At 42.5% G+C, this 17,460-nt stretch overlaps 2 protein-coding genes across 2 annotated transcripts in view; one reads left to right on the top strand and one right to left on the bottom strand.

The window, feature by feature from the left end:
- LOC110503790 (intraflagellar transport protein 80 homolog) overlaps window positions 1–15,423 on the top strand; it is a gene marked incomplete at its 5' end in the record, with an annotated part of 70,754 nt that extends 55,331 nt beyond the window's left edge. Inside the window, 5 exon segments of the mRNA XM_036961068.1 lie at window positions 4,465–4,554; window positions 4,884–5,007; window positions 5,176–5,339; window positions 14,187–14,291; window positions 14,577–15,423. Coding sequence (XP_036816963.1) covers window positions 4,465–4,554; window positions 4,884–4,910 — 117 coding nt within the window.
- Window positions 9,683–12,278, bottom strand: LOC110503788 (uncharacterized membrane protein C3orf80 homolog). Its single transcript, XM_021582323.2, has one exon. The coding sequence runs from the start codon at window positions 11,672–11,674 to the stop codon at window positions 11,024–11,026; it is 651 nt and encodes a 216-aa protein (XP_021437998.1). The 5' UTR covers window positions 11,675–12,278; the 3' UTR covers window positions 9,683–11,023.
- Window positions 15,424–17,460: the final 2,037 nt, after the last annotated feature.

Below are 17,460 nucleotides of genomic sequence, written 5' to 3'. Positions count from 1 at the left end.
TGAAATCAAGAATATGCATAAGTAGGGGGGTAGCTGTAAGAGGTGAACTGACTTGCCTAGTTAAAGAAAGGTTAAATAAAAAAAATTACAAAACAAGTTACAAACAATGCGAAACAACAAACAAAATAGCATGGTTGATTAAGAGCCGATAAGACGGCAGCCATCATCATGTCTGTCGCTGTGATGTTCCTCTCCTGTGTTGGTGTCTCACACCCCCCACTGAGTCTCTGAGGAAGAGTTGAGTCTCTCTTGTTCATTTACGTCTTTCCATGTTCACGTCTTTCCATGTCCACGTCTTTCCATGTTGTGATACAGCCCGGGCTCGAACCCGGGTCTGTAGTGACGCCTTTAGCCCTGGGCCTTGGAATGGTGAAGGGTCCATGACGGAGCCACTGTAGTGGAGCTTTAACGAGACACGAACAGCAGCTTTGAATTAGTTTCTAATTTGCCTGGGTGACACCATTTATGTATTTAACCTCCCCAACACACACACACAGCCAACACCTGAACCCCAACCCCAGTGAAAGCCTAACTTGCTGACCAGCGCGAGTGTCTCAAAATAAATGTAGAAATCCATGTTATTCAATTATTGCACCCACACTGCTCGCACTCGCCAACGAGCGTCTGCGTTACCAAGGGCTAAAATAGAACTCCTTTCTATTTCTGATGCAGATCGCGCTGCGAGGCAGGACTTTCAGCGTGATCTGCGTCAGAAATAGAAAGGAGTTCTATTTTAGCCCTTGGTAACGCAGACGGTCATTGGCGAGTGCGAGCAGTGTGGGTGCAATAATTGAATAACATGGATTTCTACATTTATTTTGTGACTTGTCCGGTCTGGTCAGCATGTAAGGCTGGACAAAATTGTTTCACGGATTTTCCCCCCAGAAAAGTGAGGTGAGCGATAAATAAATAAAATCATTAGGTGGTAAAGGAATAACAGTAGTTTACCACATTGTTCTGGGCTGCTATATGGACATGAACAATCGGATAAAAATTCTATTTCAGACTGATTGTCAGATGATTATTATAATAAACAAATGAACATTATTCAGGATGTATAATAGAATGCAATATTCTATCATATTCAAAAATGATTTGAAAAAAAAAAAGTTATGACTGTATTCAGTTGTATAGCCTAACAAATTCAAGAATTATTGACAATAAATAATTGTCTTCAAATTAAAATGTTGATGCATAATAATGAGTTCATTACCTGAATGCATCTATATAGCCTTGGCGTTAACAAAATATTCAATCAAATATGATTAGGCCTCTCATAGACTAGGCCTTGTAGAAAGAGAGTAAATCAAGTTTGGTCTGCCAAATGAATGTTGCATTGACAAAAATACATAAATCCAGCCATAGAGTATAACCTTTAATCATAAAAAAATGTGTTTATAAAATGCACAATTAGAAGCATCAATATATATAGAGCAAGCGTGACTAAATTCGAGCCCAAATCCTCACCGCATTCTCATTCAATTGTCTCGTCTGGCTGCCACGAAAAGCCCCCACTTGCTGAACTGCACGAAGTGTGTGCGTGCCGCTAGCGATGTACTTTGCTGGACATGCTAGCTGTTCTCGGCGGTGCACCAACACTTCAAACGCATTCCATTGTGGTGTTATCGGTTGGCCTAGTACTACCGGTAAAATGTAAATTATGAATTGCAAATCACCATATAGCTGATACACTTCGAGTTCATCAATCATTTTGACTTCAATTTGGTTATCCAAAATACTATCAGCTTGCACTGCGTCTTTGCTGATGAATGCTCTGATCTCTGGCCAGTCAATTGGTTAAATTACATTGTTGTTTCGTCTTTTTAATCGCTTATAATAGATCTGAAAATTATGGCATCACCATGAATTTAACTGACTGTTTGTTTATAATGAGGGACGTCCCATGTTTAACCTCGACACATAATTTGCGCTGGCATGAGAGAGAAATTAAACATCTGCACGTTGCCTGCAGGTGCGAGCGTGTGTATTTCATTGTCCAATCCGAGACCCAAACGTGATCTGAGGCTGTTTGGTCTCTTGGGTGTCAATTAGGGAAGCCAGACTGACGACACCGCTCGCACGACCGTTTTATGTGTGAATTAATTGTCAGAGTAGAGGACCTTGTGCATTTCAGGTAAAATAACAACTCAATGTTTATATCCCAGGACAAATGAGCTAGCAACAGCAAGCTAGCTAAATGGGACAAATTAGCTAGCAAGTGCAAGCTAGCTAGCTAAATTGCCATAAATGTTTAATGCTTTTCGACCTGTCCCCAAATTAATGTAATTGGTTCAGAGTTTGTTTTGATATTTAACCTGCGTGTCGTGATCGCGTTTGGTGTGGGGGTGACAAAATAAATGTATGCAAGCTGGAGCATGCTCACAGCCGGGTTGGGTTCCGTGTCATCAAGGGAGAGCTAAACAATGAGCCGCATATATTGGCCAAAATAAACAGTAACACGGATCCCAAACTGGCTGGTGTGTTAGAACTGACTTCTATTTTAGCTATTTTTTGCAGTTTTACTTTAGTACCTTGTTGAAAACAGGATGCATGTTTTGCATATTCTGTACATGCTTCTGTCATTTAGGTTAGTATTGTGGAGTAACAACAATGTTGTTGATCCATCCTCAATTTTCTTCTATCACAGCCATTAAACTCTGTAACTGTTTTAAAGTCACCATTGGCCTCATGGTGAAATCCGTGGGCGGTTTCCTTCCACTCTGGAAACTAAGTTAGGAAGGATACCTGTATCTTTGTAATGACTGTGTGTATTGATACACCATCCAAAGTGTAATTGATAACTTCACCATGCTAAAAGGGATATTCAATGTCTGCTTTTTTAAATGTATTTTTAATAGGTGCCCTTCTTTGCAAGGCATTGGAAAACCTCCCTGGTCTTTGTGGTTGAATCTTTGTTTTAAATTCACTACTCAACCTGAGGGACCTTACAGATGATTGTATGTGTCGGGTACAGAGATGAGGTAATCATTCAAAAATCACGTTAAACACTATTATTGCACACAGAGTGAGTCCATGCACTTCATTGTGACTTGTTAAGCACATTTTTTACTCCAGAACTTATTTAGGTTTGCCATAACAAAAGGGTTGAATACTTATTGGGTAAAGACATTTCAGCTTTACATGTTTTATTAATTTGTACATAATTACACTTTGACATGATGGGTTATTGTGTGTAGGCCAGTGACACAAAATCTCAATTGAATCCATTTTAAATTCAGGCTGTAACACAACAAAATGTGGAAAAAGTTAAGGGGTGTGAATACTTCCTGAATGCACTGTATGGAAGAAGGAGCGTCACCACTTTAAATAGCCACCCCTCCTCCTTCCTCCCCCATTTCTGGTAAGGGTTTGGTCTTTTGTGGCCGTTTGGTGTGGTTTTTCCCGGAGTGGGAGGAGTGTTGTGGGGAAGTCCTGTCAGCCAGGTATGGAGGATTAGCCCCTTGTGGATACTTTTCATGGCACTGATTGTTGGTAACAGACGCACGCACACAACACACATAGACACACACATGCTGATAGACAGGGTACACAAACAACCATACTGTACACAGTCACACAAACATGGGCAGCCCAGCAGTGTGACTAAATCCCCAGCCAGGCTCTAACAGTCAGCCAACACCACAATCTCTCCTCTGATTGGAGGATACTGGCCCATCTCTCTCTGACCAGCATTTAGTGGCTTTAGCAAAGGATGATTTTGTTGTTGTCTTCACAGTTTTATGGCCAATGTTGTTTTTCTTAATGAAGGATTCAGATGACAGGATGCATCAGGATGTTGTTCTGGGCTTTGCTTTCAGCGATAATGTTGAGTGGCGTAGTTTGAGTGTGACTAAGAGTGAATGGGAGTGACATTATAGTGACATTATGTCTGTGTGCGTGTGTGCCTGCATGTTTGTCTAAGTACGTCTCCATGTCCTGAATGAGTATGATATCAGAATCACACAAACGGAAGTCAGTTTACAGGGTGTGTGTGTGTGCCCTGCAGAATGACACTAACGAGGCCTGTGTTGTGAGGATGAGCAGACTGGTAATGGGAAGAGTGTCCATGTGGAGACGCCAGTGTAATGGACCTCCCATCCCTCTAATAACACACAGCCCTCCTCTCTCTCAGTGCCCCGTCCCTTTAATGACCCAGGCGAGCAGGGCTAAGTTAGCCCCCCTGTGCAGGGCCTTGTGGTCAGGACTGGGCCACGCGCTACGCCCCGGCGCCACCACCAGCCTGTCAGGCTGAGCAGCAGGTCCCCCCCCCCCCCCATATCCCGGCTCACTGTCCCCTGGCACTCATGCCTGCTCCCTATCATGTGTGGATGTGTGCGTTTGTTTGTGAGTGAGTGCGTGTGTGTATGCATGCGTACGTGGTGTGTGTGTTTATTTATGCTAAGACAATGTGTGCATGGCAAATGTAATTTCCTATTTGCTTAATGTCTGTCTCTGTTTCTATAGGACCAGTTGCTGTGGGCGTGTCTCGCTGGCATGGCAATGGCCAATAGGGAGATGACGACAGTGGAGGTGGCCTACGCTGCCATTGGAGAGGTAAGACACCCCATCAATCTCTTTCTCTCTCTCTTTCTCTCTCCAGGTGGTTATGGTGCAGTATATTAACTCTATCAAGGATCTGCCATCTAAGGAATCTTTAGTGGCCCACATGTTACTGTCCACTCTTCTACAGGCTGGTCTACCAAGCCATACAGGTCCACATCAACCTCTAAAACTGGGACAGGTGTGGGGGGTGTGTGTCTGTCTCTAAATGTCTGTCTGCCTGTGAATTTGAATATTTCTGTCTCTCTGACATGCCTTTCTGTTGCTCTGTCTGTCTTACATATGCGTCTGTGAATGGGACTGAAAGCTTCATGTGTCCTCAGGGCGTTGGAGCTGGCAGTAAAACATAAGACCCATGTGGACACAGTGCAGGCCTACAGCCTCCAAGTTCCTGCAGGACTTTAGCAAGAAAGAGACCAACAAGAGGTTCATGCAGTACGCTGACAGGTTAGGATATGTCATTGCTTTTGACTGTCATATAGTGAACACTAACCAGCTGTAGTAGTAAAGACTTCTTCTCTTTGAAACTAGACAGGTAATGTGCACTTTCTATCAAACTATGTCCCATTAGACTGACCCACTTCTCTAATCCCCCCCCCCCCCCCCCCCGATCAGGTGGAGGTGAACTGGGAAAAGATCCAGGTTAAGGAGAGAGAAAAGGCTGCCATCACCTCTGTCGGGAGCAGCTTGGCCTCTCGACTCTGACCCTTGACCCCACACCTCTGACCTCATCCAGGGACCAAATGTACATATTTTCAAGTCGTCATTTATCAAACATGGTTAGTGTTATTTTTGTGTTTGGGTTTTTTATAAAAAATATATTTTTACAATTTAACTTAAATGCCTTATTCTCTTAGAATGTACATATGTAGACGTTTAATAAATACATATTTATCAGATCGATCAACTCACACTTATTTTTATCTCAACTGCTATTTCAATTCAATGCAGTCAGCCCCAGCCCAGTCCGTTTTAACTAGTAATCATAGGCTGCTCGAGGGACGGAGTGGTCTAAGGCATTGCTGTGCTAGAGGCGTCACTACAGATCCGGGGTCGATCCCAGGCTGTGTCGCAGCCGGCTGCGACTGGAAGAACCATGAGGCGGCGCACAATTGGCCCAACGTTCTCCGGGTTGGGGGAGGGTTTGGCCGAACGGGATGTCCTTGTCTCATCACGCTCTAGCTACTCCTTGTGGCGGGCCGGGCGCATGCACAGTGACTTCAGTTGTACAGTGTTTCCTCCGACACATTGGTGGGCTGGCTTCCAGGTTAAGCAAGCAGTGTGTCAAGAAGCAGTTTGGCTTGGCTGGGTCGTGTTTCGGAGGACGCATGGCTCTTGACCTTCGCCTCTCCCGAGTCCGTACGGGCGTTGCAGCGATGGGACAAGACTGTTACTACTACCAATTGGATATTGCGAAAAAGGGGTAAAGAAAACCTTTTAAAAAAGAGTAATCATAGATATTTGTGTTTATATTAAGTATTAAGGCTTTTACATGTATTCTCTGTGGTGGTGGGAAACAACTTCCTCCCCTGACAGCGGTCCAGCCCATAATTTGCCATTACACCCTATCGATCTCCACTTCCAACACACACACTCAAACACAGCCCCAGTATGGAAGCCAGGAGCAGCAGGATAGATCCCTGTTATTCTGGTCTGGACACCGGCGCTCCTGGGTTCCTGATGGATACAGGATGATGGCTAATGGGCGCAGTAGAGGAGCAGTCTAGGGCTGCTTGTCATACACCATTACAGAGCAAGACTGAATCATTAAGTTCAGCCTCTCTCACACCCCTTTCTCTTCATGTCCTTTCTTTTTCTCTCTCTGTTTTTGTATCCTATCAATCCCTGTTCACCCATGTATTGTCCTAAGTGCAGGCTAGAATGAACTCCCTCCATCTTTCCCCAGCTAACTGCAGTCAGGCCGTTCTTGTCTAGAGTAAAGTTCGATAGAAGGGGACAGGTAGCTATGATGCCGGTGGTAGTGTGGAAGCTCTCCAGTCATCTCTGACCCAAGACGAGCAGCACTCTGTATCAGCCAGGAGTCAGGTTTCTCATGTGTTACCACCGGAAAACACACACCTCCACGCACATGTTCCCTGAACTCTTACATAAGTATGTTCAGACACACAGCACACAGATAACACACATACTGAATTGAATACGCTTTATCCAAACCATGCTGCTACTACCAAAGCTCAGACCCTGACGGGGCATAATGTAGGATTTATGAGGAGCTTAATAATGCACATTGATCTGGCCGATGAGTGAGTCAATTGTAAGCTGGGGATGATTAGGTGGCGGTATGGGGGCCAGCTTGGGAATTTAGCCAGGACACCTGGGTTAACACTCCTCTGATAAGTGCCATGGGATCTTTAGGTACCACAGAGAGTCAGAACGCCCGTTTAACATCTCATCCGTAAGACAGCACCCTACACAGGGCAATCATTTCCCTGGGGCTTTGGGATATTATTTTTTAGACCAGGGGAAAGGGTGCCTCCTACTGGCCCTCCAACACCACTTCCAGCAGCATCTGGTCTTCCATCCAGGGACCAACCCTGCTTAGCTTCAGAAGTAAGCCAGCAGTGGGATGAAGGGTGGTATGCTGGTGGCAGCAAGTCATGTCAGCAGTCTGTCTCATTATTGTATTCAGATCTCCTTCGAGGGACTCCTCAATGTGCAGAATAGCAGAGATTTACTCCATCTGATTAAACATTAATGCTGGGGATTCTAGAGGATTGGACCGTGCCCTAGGCCCCTGAACTCACAGCCTGAGTGTAGAGGACTTGTAGAGGCTGTCTCCACTGCAGAGAGTGAAAGTGAGAGAGAGAGAGAGAGAGAGAGCCTCAGAGCCAAAGATGCAAAAATATGATCTCTGCTGTTAAATCACAAATTCCATTAATACCATATCTGTATTCTGACACTAAAACGTACTGTGATGTGTAATGTGTCTGCATCTTGTCTCATTCATCCATCAGTGGATTGAATGCTTTTTTGTGTAAACTCCTCTTATCCACCAATTTCCTCTGTGGAGGAAATCCATCAGTATCCCAACACAACAGGCCGGCCCTGGCTGGACGTCATAGGATTACCCTCCAGTCAGACAGACTAGCTTTCCCATTATCGTGATCCATAATGGCCATGGTCAGAATCTATTGAAGATGATGGTATCATTGAGACTAGGAAGCCTGGCTAAAGCACATACAGCATTTATCTGACATCACTCCTGTAACCCAAACTCCTAATGAGTATCCTTTAGTTTCTCATTGCTTATCCACTCTTATGCACTTCAGATAAACCAGTTCTTGGAGAGTTGGTGCATCTCAACAGTCCACTGTTCCACAGAAAGATTAATGATGACTTTTCTCGCCCAGCCTACTGTGGAGAGGATGTGGCTGTGCACAGAGGAGTAGTTTGTAAATGTAGAAATCTATTGCCCAATTCCAAATAGAACCCTACTCCTGTGTCATTTTCTGTGTAGATCTGAGAAGAATGGATAGGTAAGGTTTATAAAATATGGCCAAATATGCCACCTAGTCTATCATAAGCTTAGCTGGACATAGCTACAGTTGAAGTCGGAAGTTTACATACCCCGTAGCCAAATACGTATATACTCAGTTTCACAATTCTTGACATTTAATACTGGTAAAAATTCCCCGTCTTAGGTCAATTAGGATCACCACTTTATTTTAAGAACGTGAAATGTCAGAATAATAGTAGAGATAATGATTTATTTCAGCTTTTATTTCTTTCATCACATTCTCAGTGGGTCAGAAGTTTACATACACTGAATTAGTATTTGGTAGCATTACCTTTAAATTGTTTAACTTGGGTCAAACGTTTTGGGTAGCCTTCCACAAGCTTCCCACAATAAGTTGGGTGAATTTTGGCCCATTCCTCCTGACAGAGCTGGTGTAACCGAGTCAGGTTTTTTCTGCCTCCTTGTGCGCACACACTTTTTCAGTTCTGCCCACAAATGTTCTATAGGATTTAGGTCAGGGCTTTGTGATGGCCACTCCAATACCTTGACTTTGTTGTCCTTAAGCCATTTTGCCACAACTTTGGAAGTATGCTTGGGGTCATTGTCCATTTGGAAGACCCATTTGCGACCAAGCTTTAACTTCCTGACTGATGTCTTGAGATGTTGCTTCAATATATCCACATAATTGTCCATCCTCATGATGCCATCTATTTTGTGTAGTGCACCAGTCCCTCCTGCAGCAAAGCACCCCCACAACATGATGCTGCCACCCCCGTGCTTCAGTTGGGATGGTGTTCTTCAGCTTGCAAGCCTCCCCATTTTTCCTCCAAACATAACGATGGTCATTATGGCCAAACAGTTATATTTTTGTTTCATCAGACCAGAGGACATTTCTCCAAAAAGTAGGATCTTTGTCCCCATGTGCAGTTGCAAACCGCAGTCTGGCTTTTTTTATGCCGTTTTTGGAGCAGTGGCTTGTTCGTTGCTGAGCGGCTTTTCAGGTTATGTCGATAGGACTGGTTTTACTGTGGATATAGATACTTTGTACCTGTTTCCTCCAACATCTTCACAAGGTCCTTTGCTGTTATTCTGGGATTGATTTGCACTTTTCGCACCAAAGTACGTTAATCTCTAGGAGAAGGAACAGAACGCGTCTCCTCCCTGAGCGGTATGACGGCTACGTGGTCCCATGGTGTTTATACTTGCTTATTATTGTTTGTACAGATGAATGTGGTACCTTCAGACGTTTGGAAATTGCTCCCAAGGATGAACCAGACTTGTGGAGGTCTACAATCTTTTTTCTGAGGTCTTGGTTGATTTCTTTAGATGTTCCCATGATGTCAAGCAAAGAGGCACTGAGTTTGAAGGTTGGCCTTGAAATACTTCCACAGGTACACCTCCAATTGACTCAAATGATGTCAATTAGCCTATCAGAAACTTCTAAAGCCATGACATAATTTTCTGGAATTTTCCAGGCTGTTTGAAGGCAAAGTCAACTTAGTGTATGTAAACTTCTGACCCACTGGAATTGTGATACAGTGAATTATAAGTTAAATCTGTCTGTAAACAATTGTTGGAAAAATTACAAGTAGTTGTCCTAACCGACTTGCCAAAACTATAGTTTGTTAACAAGAAATTTGTGGAGTGGTTGAAAAATGAGTTTTAATGACTCCAACCTAAGTGTATGTAAACTTCCGACTTCAACTGTATATTATTTCTGGTTCCTGGACTACAGATCGATTTAGAATTGAGCATTAAGATATTGAAATGTACCTGCCTGCTAACTGGTCTGGGCGACAGACAGACAGACAGACAGACAGACACAGGTAAGTATGACAGATCAATCAATAAACAGACAAGGGTGTAATCTTTGTTCACTGATCTCTCCTGTATTCCGGCTATCTCAGTCTGCAGCTCCAGCTTTATGTCTGCCAGCTTAGCTCTTTATTTACTGCTGTCTATTCTATACTTCTGTCTTTATGACTGTCTGTATTGTCTATCAGTCATCTTCCTGCCTTTTTCCATGTAAGGCATGTCTCTATTCAAGTTATCTTATGCTGATGATGGTGAATGATTTGTCATTCAACTATGGTCACTACATCAAAGATAAACTATCAGAGGTGGTCTGCTCACTCACATGGTAACTAGACCTTGGATCAGTATTTAGGATCATCATCCTCATCTCTCATTGAGGAGGGAGGGGGAGATAGTGTTCATGCTGCAGTGTGTGTGAGCTGAGCTCTCTGATACATTGGATAAAAGCACTTGCTGATGTAACAAAATGTCAGGCATAGCTTATGTAGATGTGTTGGAGAGAGTATTTGTATTCATTTCATGGTGTGACTATTCTATTACTTTTGAATCCCCACTAGGCTACTGAAAACTGCACTAGGTGATTCTCATAGACCCAGCCTGTGACCTGGGGAGAGTTGTGATATGAAGAAAAGAAAAAAACATTTCCAATTCTCGCATGTATATTAATACACAGTTGTACATGTGTGAAAAATGACAAATACTATTATATGACATGATTTCTAGGATATAGATATAGGAATGAATAGACGTCTTTCAGGCCCAGTAGACTCAAACTCATTCTCAGCCTGTTCATCTCATAAAAGAAAAATATGGAGGAGAAAGCCAACTGTCTCACGGTGCCTTTGGAAATTGAACCGCTCAGCAAAACTTAATGTGATTGTACCGGGGCCAAATTAGCTGCCTGTCAATACACAAAAGAGCGCCAATTATAGCAGCCATATCTATTTTATTGTCTCCGTTTCTCATACCAAGTCTTAATTTGCATACAAAAGGGGAATCATCCACCCAATCATATAAAACTCACGTCATTGACCAAATTGCCAGTTCATATTATTTTCAACATTCATTGCAACAGATTGTAATTGCACTTGTTATAATATAGCCTGTAAGTCTCTCCTTTAGTTCATAATAAAATAACAATTCTTAAATTGGATAGTCCATCACATTTAGTCAGACAGAATTCCGTGACGCGCGTGTGTTCTGTCCTGAAGTGTCCTGTCCCTCTTCTCTGGGTATCGGTCCTCCCCGCGTCCCTCGGTCCACAGCAGGCTCCTCCGAATGGACCAGTAAGTTATCATCCGACTGGTCTCTGCGCACCTCCTGCATGGTCTCTTCGTAGGTCGGCAGGTACTTCACCTCATCATATGCGGGTAGCAGCACTGGCGAGGTGAAGTCCCCAAAACTGTATTCGGGGTACCGGTCCAGTAGGGAGTCCTGAGACGCAGTGGCGTGTCCGTGGAAGAGAGAGGGCTCCTCGGGGTGTTCTGGGTGGGGGTGTCGGCGCGGGCGCGGGCAGATAATCCGCTGGATGAAGTAGCCCATTGCGAAAAGGAGCAGCAGGATCAGGATGCCGGATAGTTTGCGCGTCACCCAGCCCACGTTGTCGAAGAATATATGCAGTGGGAGCTTGCAGCAGCGCACCATGGAACTCGCGCTACTGTTGCCGGTAACCGTAGGGGGACAGCACTGCTGGCCCTCAACGCACTGCACGTCCCCACAGCGGCGGAGCGCGTGGCAGGAGGAAATCACGACCGCGGACAGAAAGGTGATGCTGTATATGCACGTTCTGCTGCCGGTGGCTAGATTAAACATTATGTCCATTTACTAGTCGGTTCGTCCGGTTAGGATAGACCTGTGCGTCCGTGCGTGCCTGCCGTCTGGTTCCTCTTTTGGTGAGAAAGAGTCCACAGCAGTTTTAACAGTACTATGCTGCCTGTTTGTTCCAATCCTCTCCGGAGACAGCTACTGCATAATAATATAGCCACCAGCTCCTCCGGTTCTGCGAGTGAGACGAGTAGCCTCTTCCACAGGGTGTGAGTGCGCGGGACAAGACTCACAGTAAGCAAAATGACGTATTTTTCAGACGTTGAAGTCAGGTGCATTCTAGGTGCTGAGTGAAAGGTGAAAACGTATTTTCCGGTTGTCGAAAATATGTATTTTCTAGACGTTAAATAAGTATTTTGGGGATGTTGAAATCCAGTGCATTTTAAGTGCTGAAACAAAAGTGAAAATATGTATTTTTGGAATTTTCCAGATGTAAAAAAATATGTATGTTCCAGATGTTGAAAATAGAACATCAGTAGCAGTAAATTCTATGGACAAATTTCAACTGCACATACAGTGCATTCGGAAAGTTTTCAGACCCCTGACTTCTTCCACATTTTGTTACATTACAGCCTTATTCTAGAATTGATTAAATTGATTTCCCCCCTCATTAATCTACACACAATACCCCAAAATGAAAACGAAAAATCAGGTTTGTAGACATTTTTGCAAATTTATAAAAAATAAAAAACAAGTACCTTATTTACATAAGAATTCAGATCCTTTGCTATGAGATTTGAAATTGAGCTCAGGTGCATCCTGTTTCCATTGATTATCCTTGAGATGTTTCTACAATTTGTTTGGAGTCCACCTGTGGTAAATTCAATTGATTGGACATGATTTGGAAAGGCATACACCTGTCCATATATGGTCCCACTGTTGAACGTGCATGTCAGAGCAAAAAAACAAGCCATGAGGTCGAAGGAATTGTCTGGAGAGCTCCGAGACAGGATTGTGTCGAGGCACAGGCCTAGGGATGGGTAACAAAAAATGTCTGCAACATTGAAGGTCCCCAAGAACACAGTGGCCTCCATCATTCTTAAATGGAAGAAGTTTGGAAACACCAAGTCTCTTCCTAGAGCTGGCTGCCCAGCCAAACTGAGAAATCAGGAGAGAAGGATCTTGCTCAGGGAAGTGACCAAGAACCCGATGGTCACTCTGACAGAGCTCCAGAGTTCCTCTGTGGAGAAGGGAGAACATTGCAGAAGGACAACCATCTCTGCAGCACTCCACCAATCAAGCCTTTATGGTAGAGTGGCCAGACAGAAGCCACTCCTCAGTAAAAGGCACATGACAGCCTGCTTGTAGTTTGCCAAAAGGCACCTAAATGACTCTTGGACCATGAGAAACAAGATTCTCTGGTCTGAAGAAACCAAGATCGAACTTTTTGGCCTGAATGCCAAGCGTCACGTCTGGAGGAAACCTGGCACCATCCCTACAGTGAACTAGTCATAGATGTCTAGGCTATGTTTCATAAGTTTGAACATCACAGTACAGTAGAGCACAGTACGGTATGGTACAGGATTGTAGAGTTTTATTCAGTAGAGTAGACTACAGTAGAGTAAAGTAGAATACAATAGAGTACACAATACTTTACTATTATTTACTTTATTTACTATATTCTACTGAATTGTACTGTACTCTATGTACTGTAATGTAGGCCTACTGTACTCTGCTGTGCTCTACTGTACTGCATTGTGCTGTACTGTTCTGTCCAAACTTGTGAAACATAGATGTCTGTGATTGGCTCAGATTTGGACAGGACCAAATCTGAACCAATTGTAGACGTCTTTGTTTGCGCCAAATCAAGGCCGGTCTGGACCAAATCTGAACCAATTATAGATGTCTATGTTTGGGCCAAATATAGGCCGGTCCAGACCAAATCTGAACCAATTATAGATGTCTATGTTTGGGCCAAATATAGGTCGGTCCAGACCGGACAACATCTGAATCAAGCATAGATGTGTGGGGTAAGATTAGCTCAATCATTGCAGGTTCTGAAGAGCAAAAGTGTGTAAAGGGTTTTGTCCCAGCCCAGCTCTAATACCTGACTTAAATAATCAACATATTGAATCACGGTGATAGGCTATGATTTGTATTCAGGTATGAGCTGGTCTGGAACAAAAGCTTATTCACACCCCTACAATTCAAATCTGGAGATGGACACCCTTCCAATTGACTCAAATTATGTCAATTAGTCTATCAGAAGCTTCTAAAGCCATGACATCATTTTCTGGAATTTTCCAAGCTGTTTAAAGGCACAATCAACTTAGTGTATGTAAACTTCTGACCCACTGGAATTGTGATAGATTTCACTTATATTTCGCTCTGTCTGTAAACAATTGTTGGAAAAATTAAAAGTAGATGTCCTAACCGACTTGCCAAAAATATATTTTGTTAACAAGAAATTTGTGGAGTGGTTGAAAAATGAGTTTTAATGACTCCAACCTAAGTGTACGTAAACTTTCGACTTCAACTGTATAACACATGCTCCACTCTCAATTTGAAGTTGAACTAGTTGACTGATGCCAAGGCAGTGGCTGCTAAGGGAGCAACTGTGGACCAGAAGACTGCAGCGAAGGCAGCACTGGTCCACACCTGCCTTGGCTGTCAGGTGAGTAGTATTGGTTGGTACTGTGTGTGCCTAGTTTATTATTTGTTTTAACCAGTGGAGGCTGGTGGGACGAGTTATAGGAGGATGTGCTCATTGCTATGACTGGAATGGAACGGTATCAAACATATGGAAACCACATGTTTGACTCTGTTCCAATATTCCTTTCCAGCCATTGCAATGAGCCCATCCTCTTATAGCTCCTCCCACCAGCATCCTCTGGTGTCAAATTTGAATTCAATCTAATCCACAGATTAACTTCCTACATTTTGTACTTGACCTTTATAGATGCAGACCAGAAGACATTCAAGCAGAACTTTGAGAGCAAGCATCCCAAGTCTCCAATTATCCCAATACTGGTTGATGTGCAGACCTAAGTGACCACACACTGAAATGGACCTACAGCTTGGGTCAGATTCTTCTATCATTCACACACAGTAGACATAGTGTAAACCGCCATGTTGTCAACAAAAGGCTGTCCTCAATGCTTCAGTTGTATTTGGTATGGCTTAATTTCTGGAAATGCTGTGATCACTCATTGTCTTCAATGTTGTGATTCACAAACACACGATTTGAATGCTGCAACTGAGACGGCATGAGGGACACACAGAGACCCTGTGTATGACTGGATATTTGTGACAACGACCTAAAAGGGCTGCAGAAGCACACCAGCCCCCATTTTGTTTATTCCACAACCAAGCATCCCTCTAGCTACCCCTTATTCCACAGTGCCTTTTATGCCCCATGGTCCCTCAACATCAGACATTTTGGAACTCTCCATCTTATCTCTATAAACCCACCCTAACTTCACCCATTTTCTCTATGCTGCTTCCTACATTGGTTCTTCTCCTGATTTGATAACGTCTAAGTAAACAAAGTGTTGCGGTGCACTGTTTTTGTAACTTTTTTTTCACCAGTGTAATACTGTCCTGCTTATTTTGTGGTTCAGACTGAATGCAGCGGTAAATGTTCTGCTCACAACTGACATCAGCAATATGGGCCTGTTACATTGACAAGAAGGGTGTTGATATAGCTGCGTTCAGGCATGGCTTCCTTGTTTTGAGTCTATTGAGTGTGTTTCTCATTCTGCTGGAGTTGACCTAGTATTTTATAATAAACCTATCTTACACATTCAGTTGTTTTTCCATTTGTAACTCACCCACCAACAATCACAATATGCTGTTTTACATGTTGTGTTATTTGTGCTGGTCTAATTCCTAAAATAGAAAAGCAGAAGAATCTGTGGCTCTCTGATAGTAATAAGAGTTCATATGGTGATCTTCGATGTCCCAGGTTTGTAGCATTGATTAATAAATCATTTAATCTTTACTTCAAGTCAGATGTTTAAATGTTATGTATGTATGCATTGTTTAGTATTTTTGTTTATTAACATGTCATTGTTGGAGTTCAGGTGTTTGACGGGATTGATGGGTGACTAGATGCATTCTTGTCAAAAAAATATGCTTATTCGTGATAATGGATACATTCTGCAATGAGTTAATCTGGCTTTGAATCTGCAACAGAACATGGCAACAAGTTAGTTATGAATAGCTTTAATACAGCAGTGGATTCCGACACCATGAATGGAAGTAGATTTCACCTCATTCATATAGTTGGCAGAAATGATAAGGGATTAAATAAAGACCTCCGCTGACTGAAGGAGAAGAGGACATGGTAAAATAAGGGTATGTTGCTAATATCATGTAGGTGGGTAGCTAGCTACTTCGCAAAATAATAATATTCATGGCACAATGTAAATACCTGACTGCTACTAGGATGGTATTCTATACAAGACAGAAGACCTAATTGTTAAGGGAATTTTTATCAATGATGACTAATTATGTATACATTTCAATCAGGACTGACTAATCAGAATACTATTATGTTACTGTATATGTATGAACTTTATTTTTAATCCTAGTACTGAATATAATGTGTGTAAATATAATCAAGAATTATAACAATGACTGTCTGTACCATGGTAGAAATGAATGAACTTATAGCCAGACTGGCTAGAAGGCTTATCTACACAAGCTGACATTGGCTCGGTCATATATTGTCTTAAATAGGGAGAGACGTGAGAACCATACAGCCATTGTACTAGAGCGGAGATGACACGGGCTGGTACTAAAACTAATGACGTCATTTTCAGTTTATAACCTGTGATAAAATGTGTAATGGGGAGTACTCTCGTGAATAAAAGCTGCTGGTTGACTTTAAGACTGGGCTCTGTCCATTTTATACAAATAAGGGTCATACAATCTCTTATGAATTGACAGAGTGATTAATTTGAATTGGGTATTAAAACAGAGGAATTTAATTCCTGCAAGACTAATGCATAAATAAACCAGCACATATGAGTTTCTATTTTCATTGTTCATTTTGGATCAAGGTGGCTAGCTAGCTGACAGCAAAGGTGTCAGCTAGAGATGACGTGCAGGAGCTTGCAGAGATTTGTAGTCTTGCATGTTTTCTACTTTGATGCTAATTAGCATTTTCGAATCTGAGAGGAAATAGAGACGAATATATTGATAAAAGTAAACTTGTCCGTGAGACATTTACACAGTTATCAAAATGTCACACCAGTGAAAGCCTACATGAAACACAGACCTTGTTTGAAGTGGTTCTAAAATCCCCTATGGGAAAAATGAAAGGTGAAAAAACATTTAGAACAATTTCCTTGTTTGACAGCTAGGTTATATGGGTATTATGATGTGTCCACTGTGGCGCTCTATTCCTATGGGGAAAATTAATGGAGAAAAAAAATGGGTTTTGTGATAAACTTCAAAAATAAGGTGTGAGGTTAACACAGGCTTAGGAGATCTTATACGTTTTGATAATATCAGTCAATTAACATGGCCTTTATGAATTATGAAGCCTTTTGTGCTTTTTTTATTACATAAATGCTTCAGAATTCACAAGAGCTGATGAAATTTATCTCATAGAACAAAAGGTATAAGATCTCCAATGCCTGTGTTTACCACAGACCTTATTTCCAAAAATAACTCCTTTCATGTTCCTGTAGGCTTTGTCCAACGAACCATAGTGGAATTAGTGCCTACAAAAAGACGGCATTACTATTGCTCTCTATTAAAACCAGTAGATAATGATAGCGCTGACGTCATCCAATCATTCCTATGTAAAACTCCCGATGGCGCATGATGCCGGAAGC

This window comes from Oncorhynchus mykiss, chromosome 24, assembly GCF_013265735.2.
Source record: "Oncorhynchus mykiss isolate Arlee chromosome 24, USDA_OmykA_1.1, whole genome shotgun sequence".
In the NCBI taxonomy this organism is placed as follows: Eukaryota; Metazoa; Chordata; class Actinopteri; order Salmoniformes; family Salmonidae; genus Oncorhynchus; species Oncorhynchus mykiss.
Note: the sequence above shows the minus strand (reverse complement) of the source record. Positions and strands in the feature narration are given on the sequence as shown.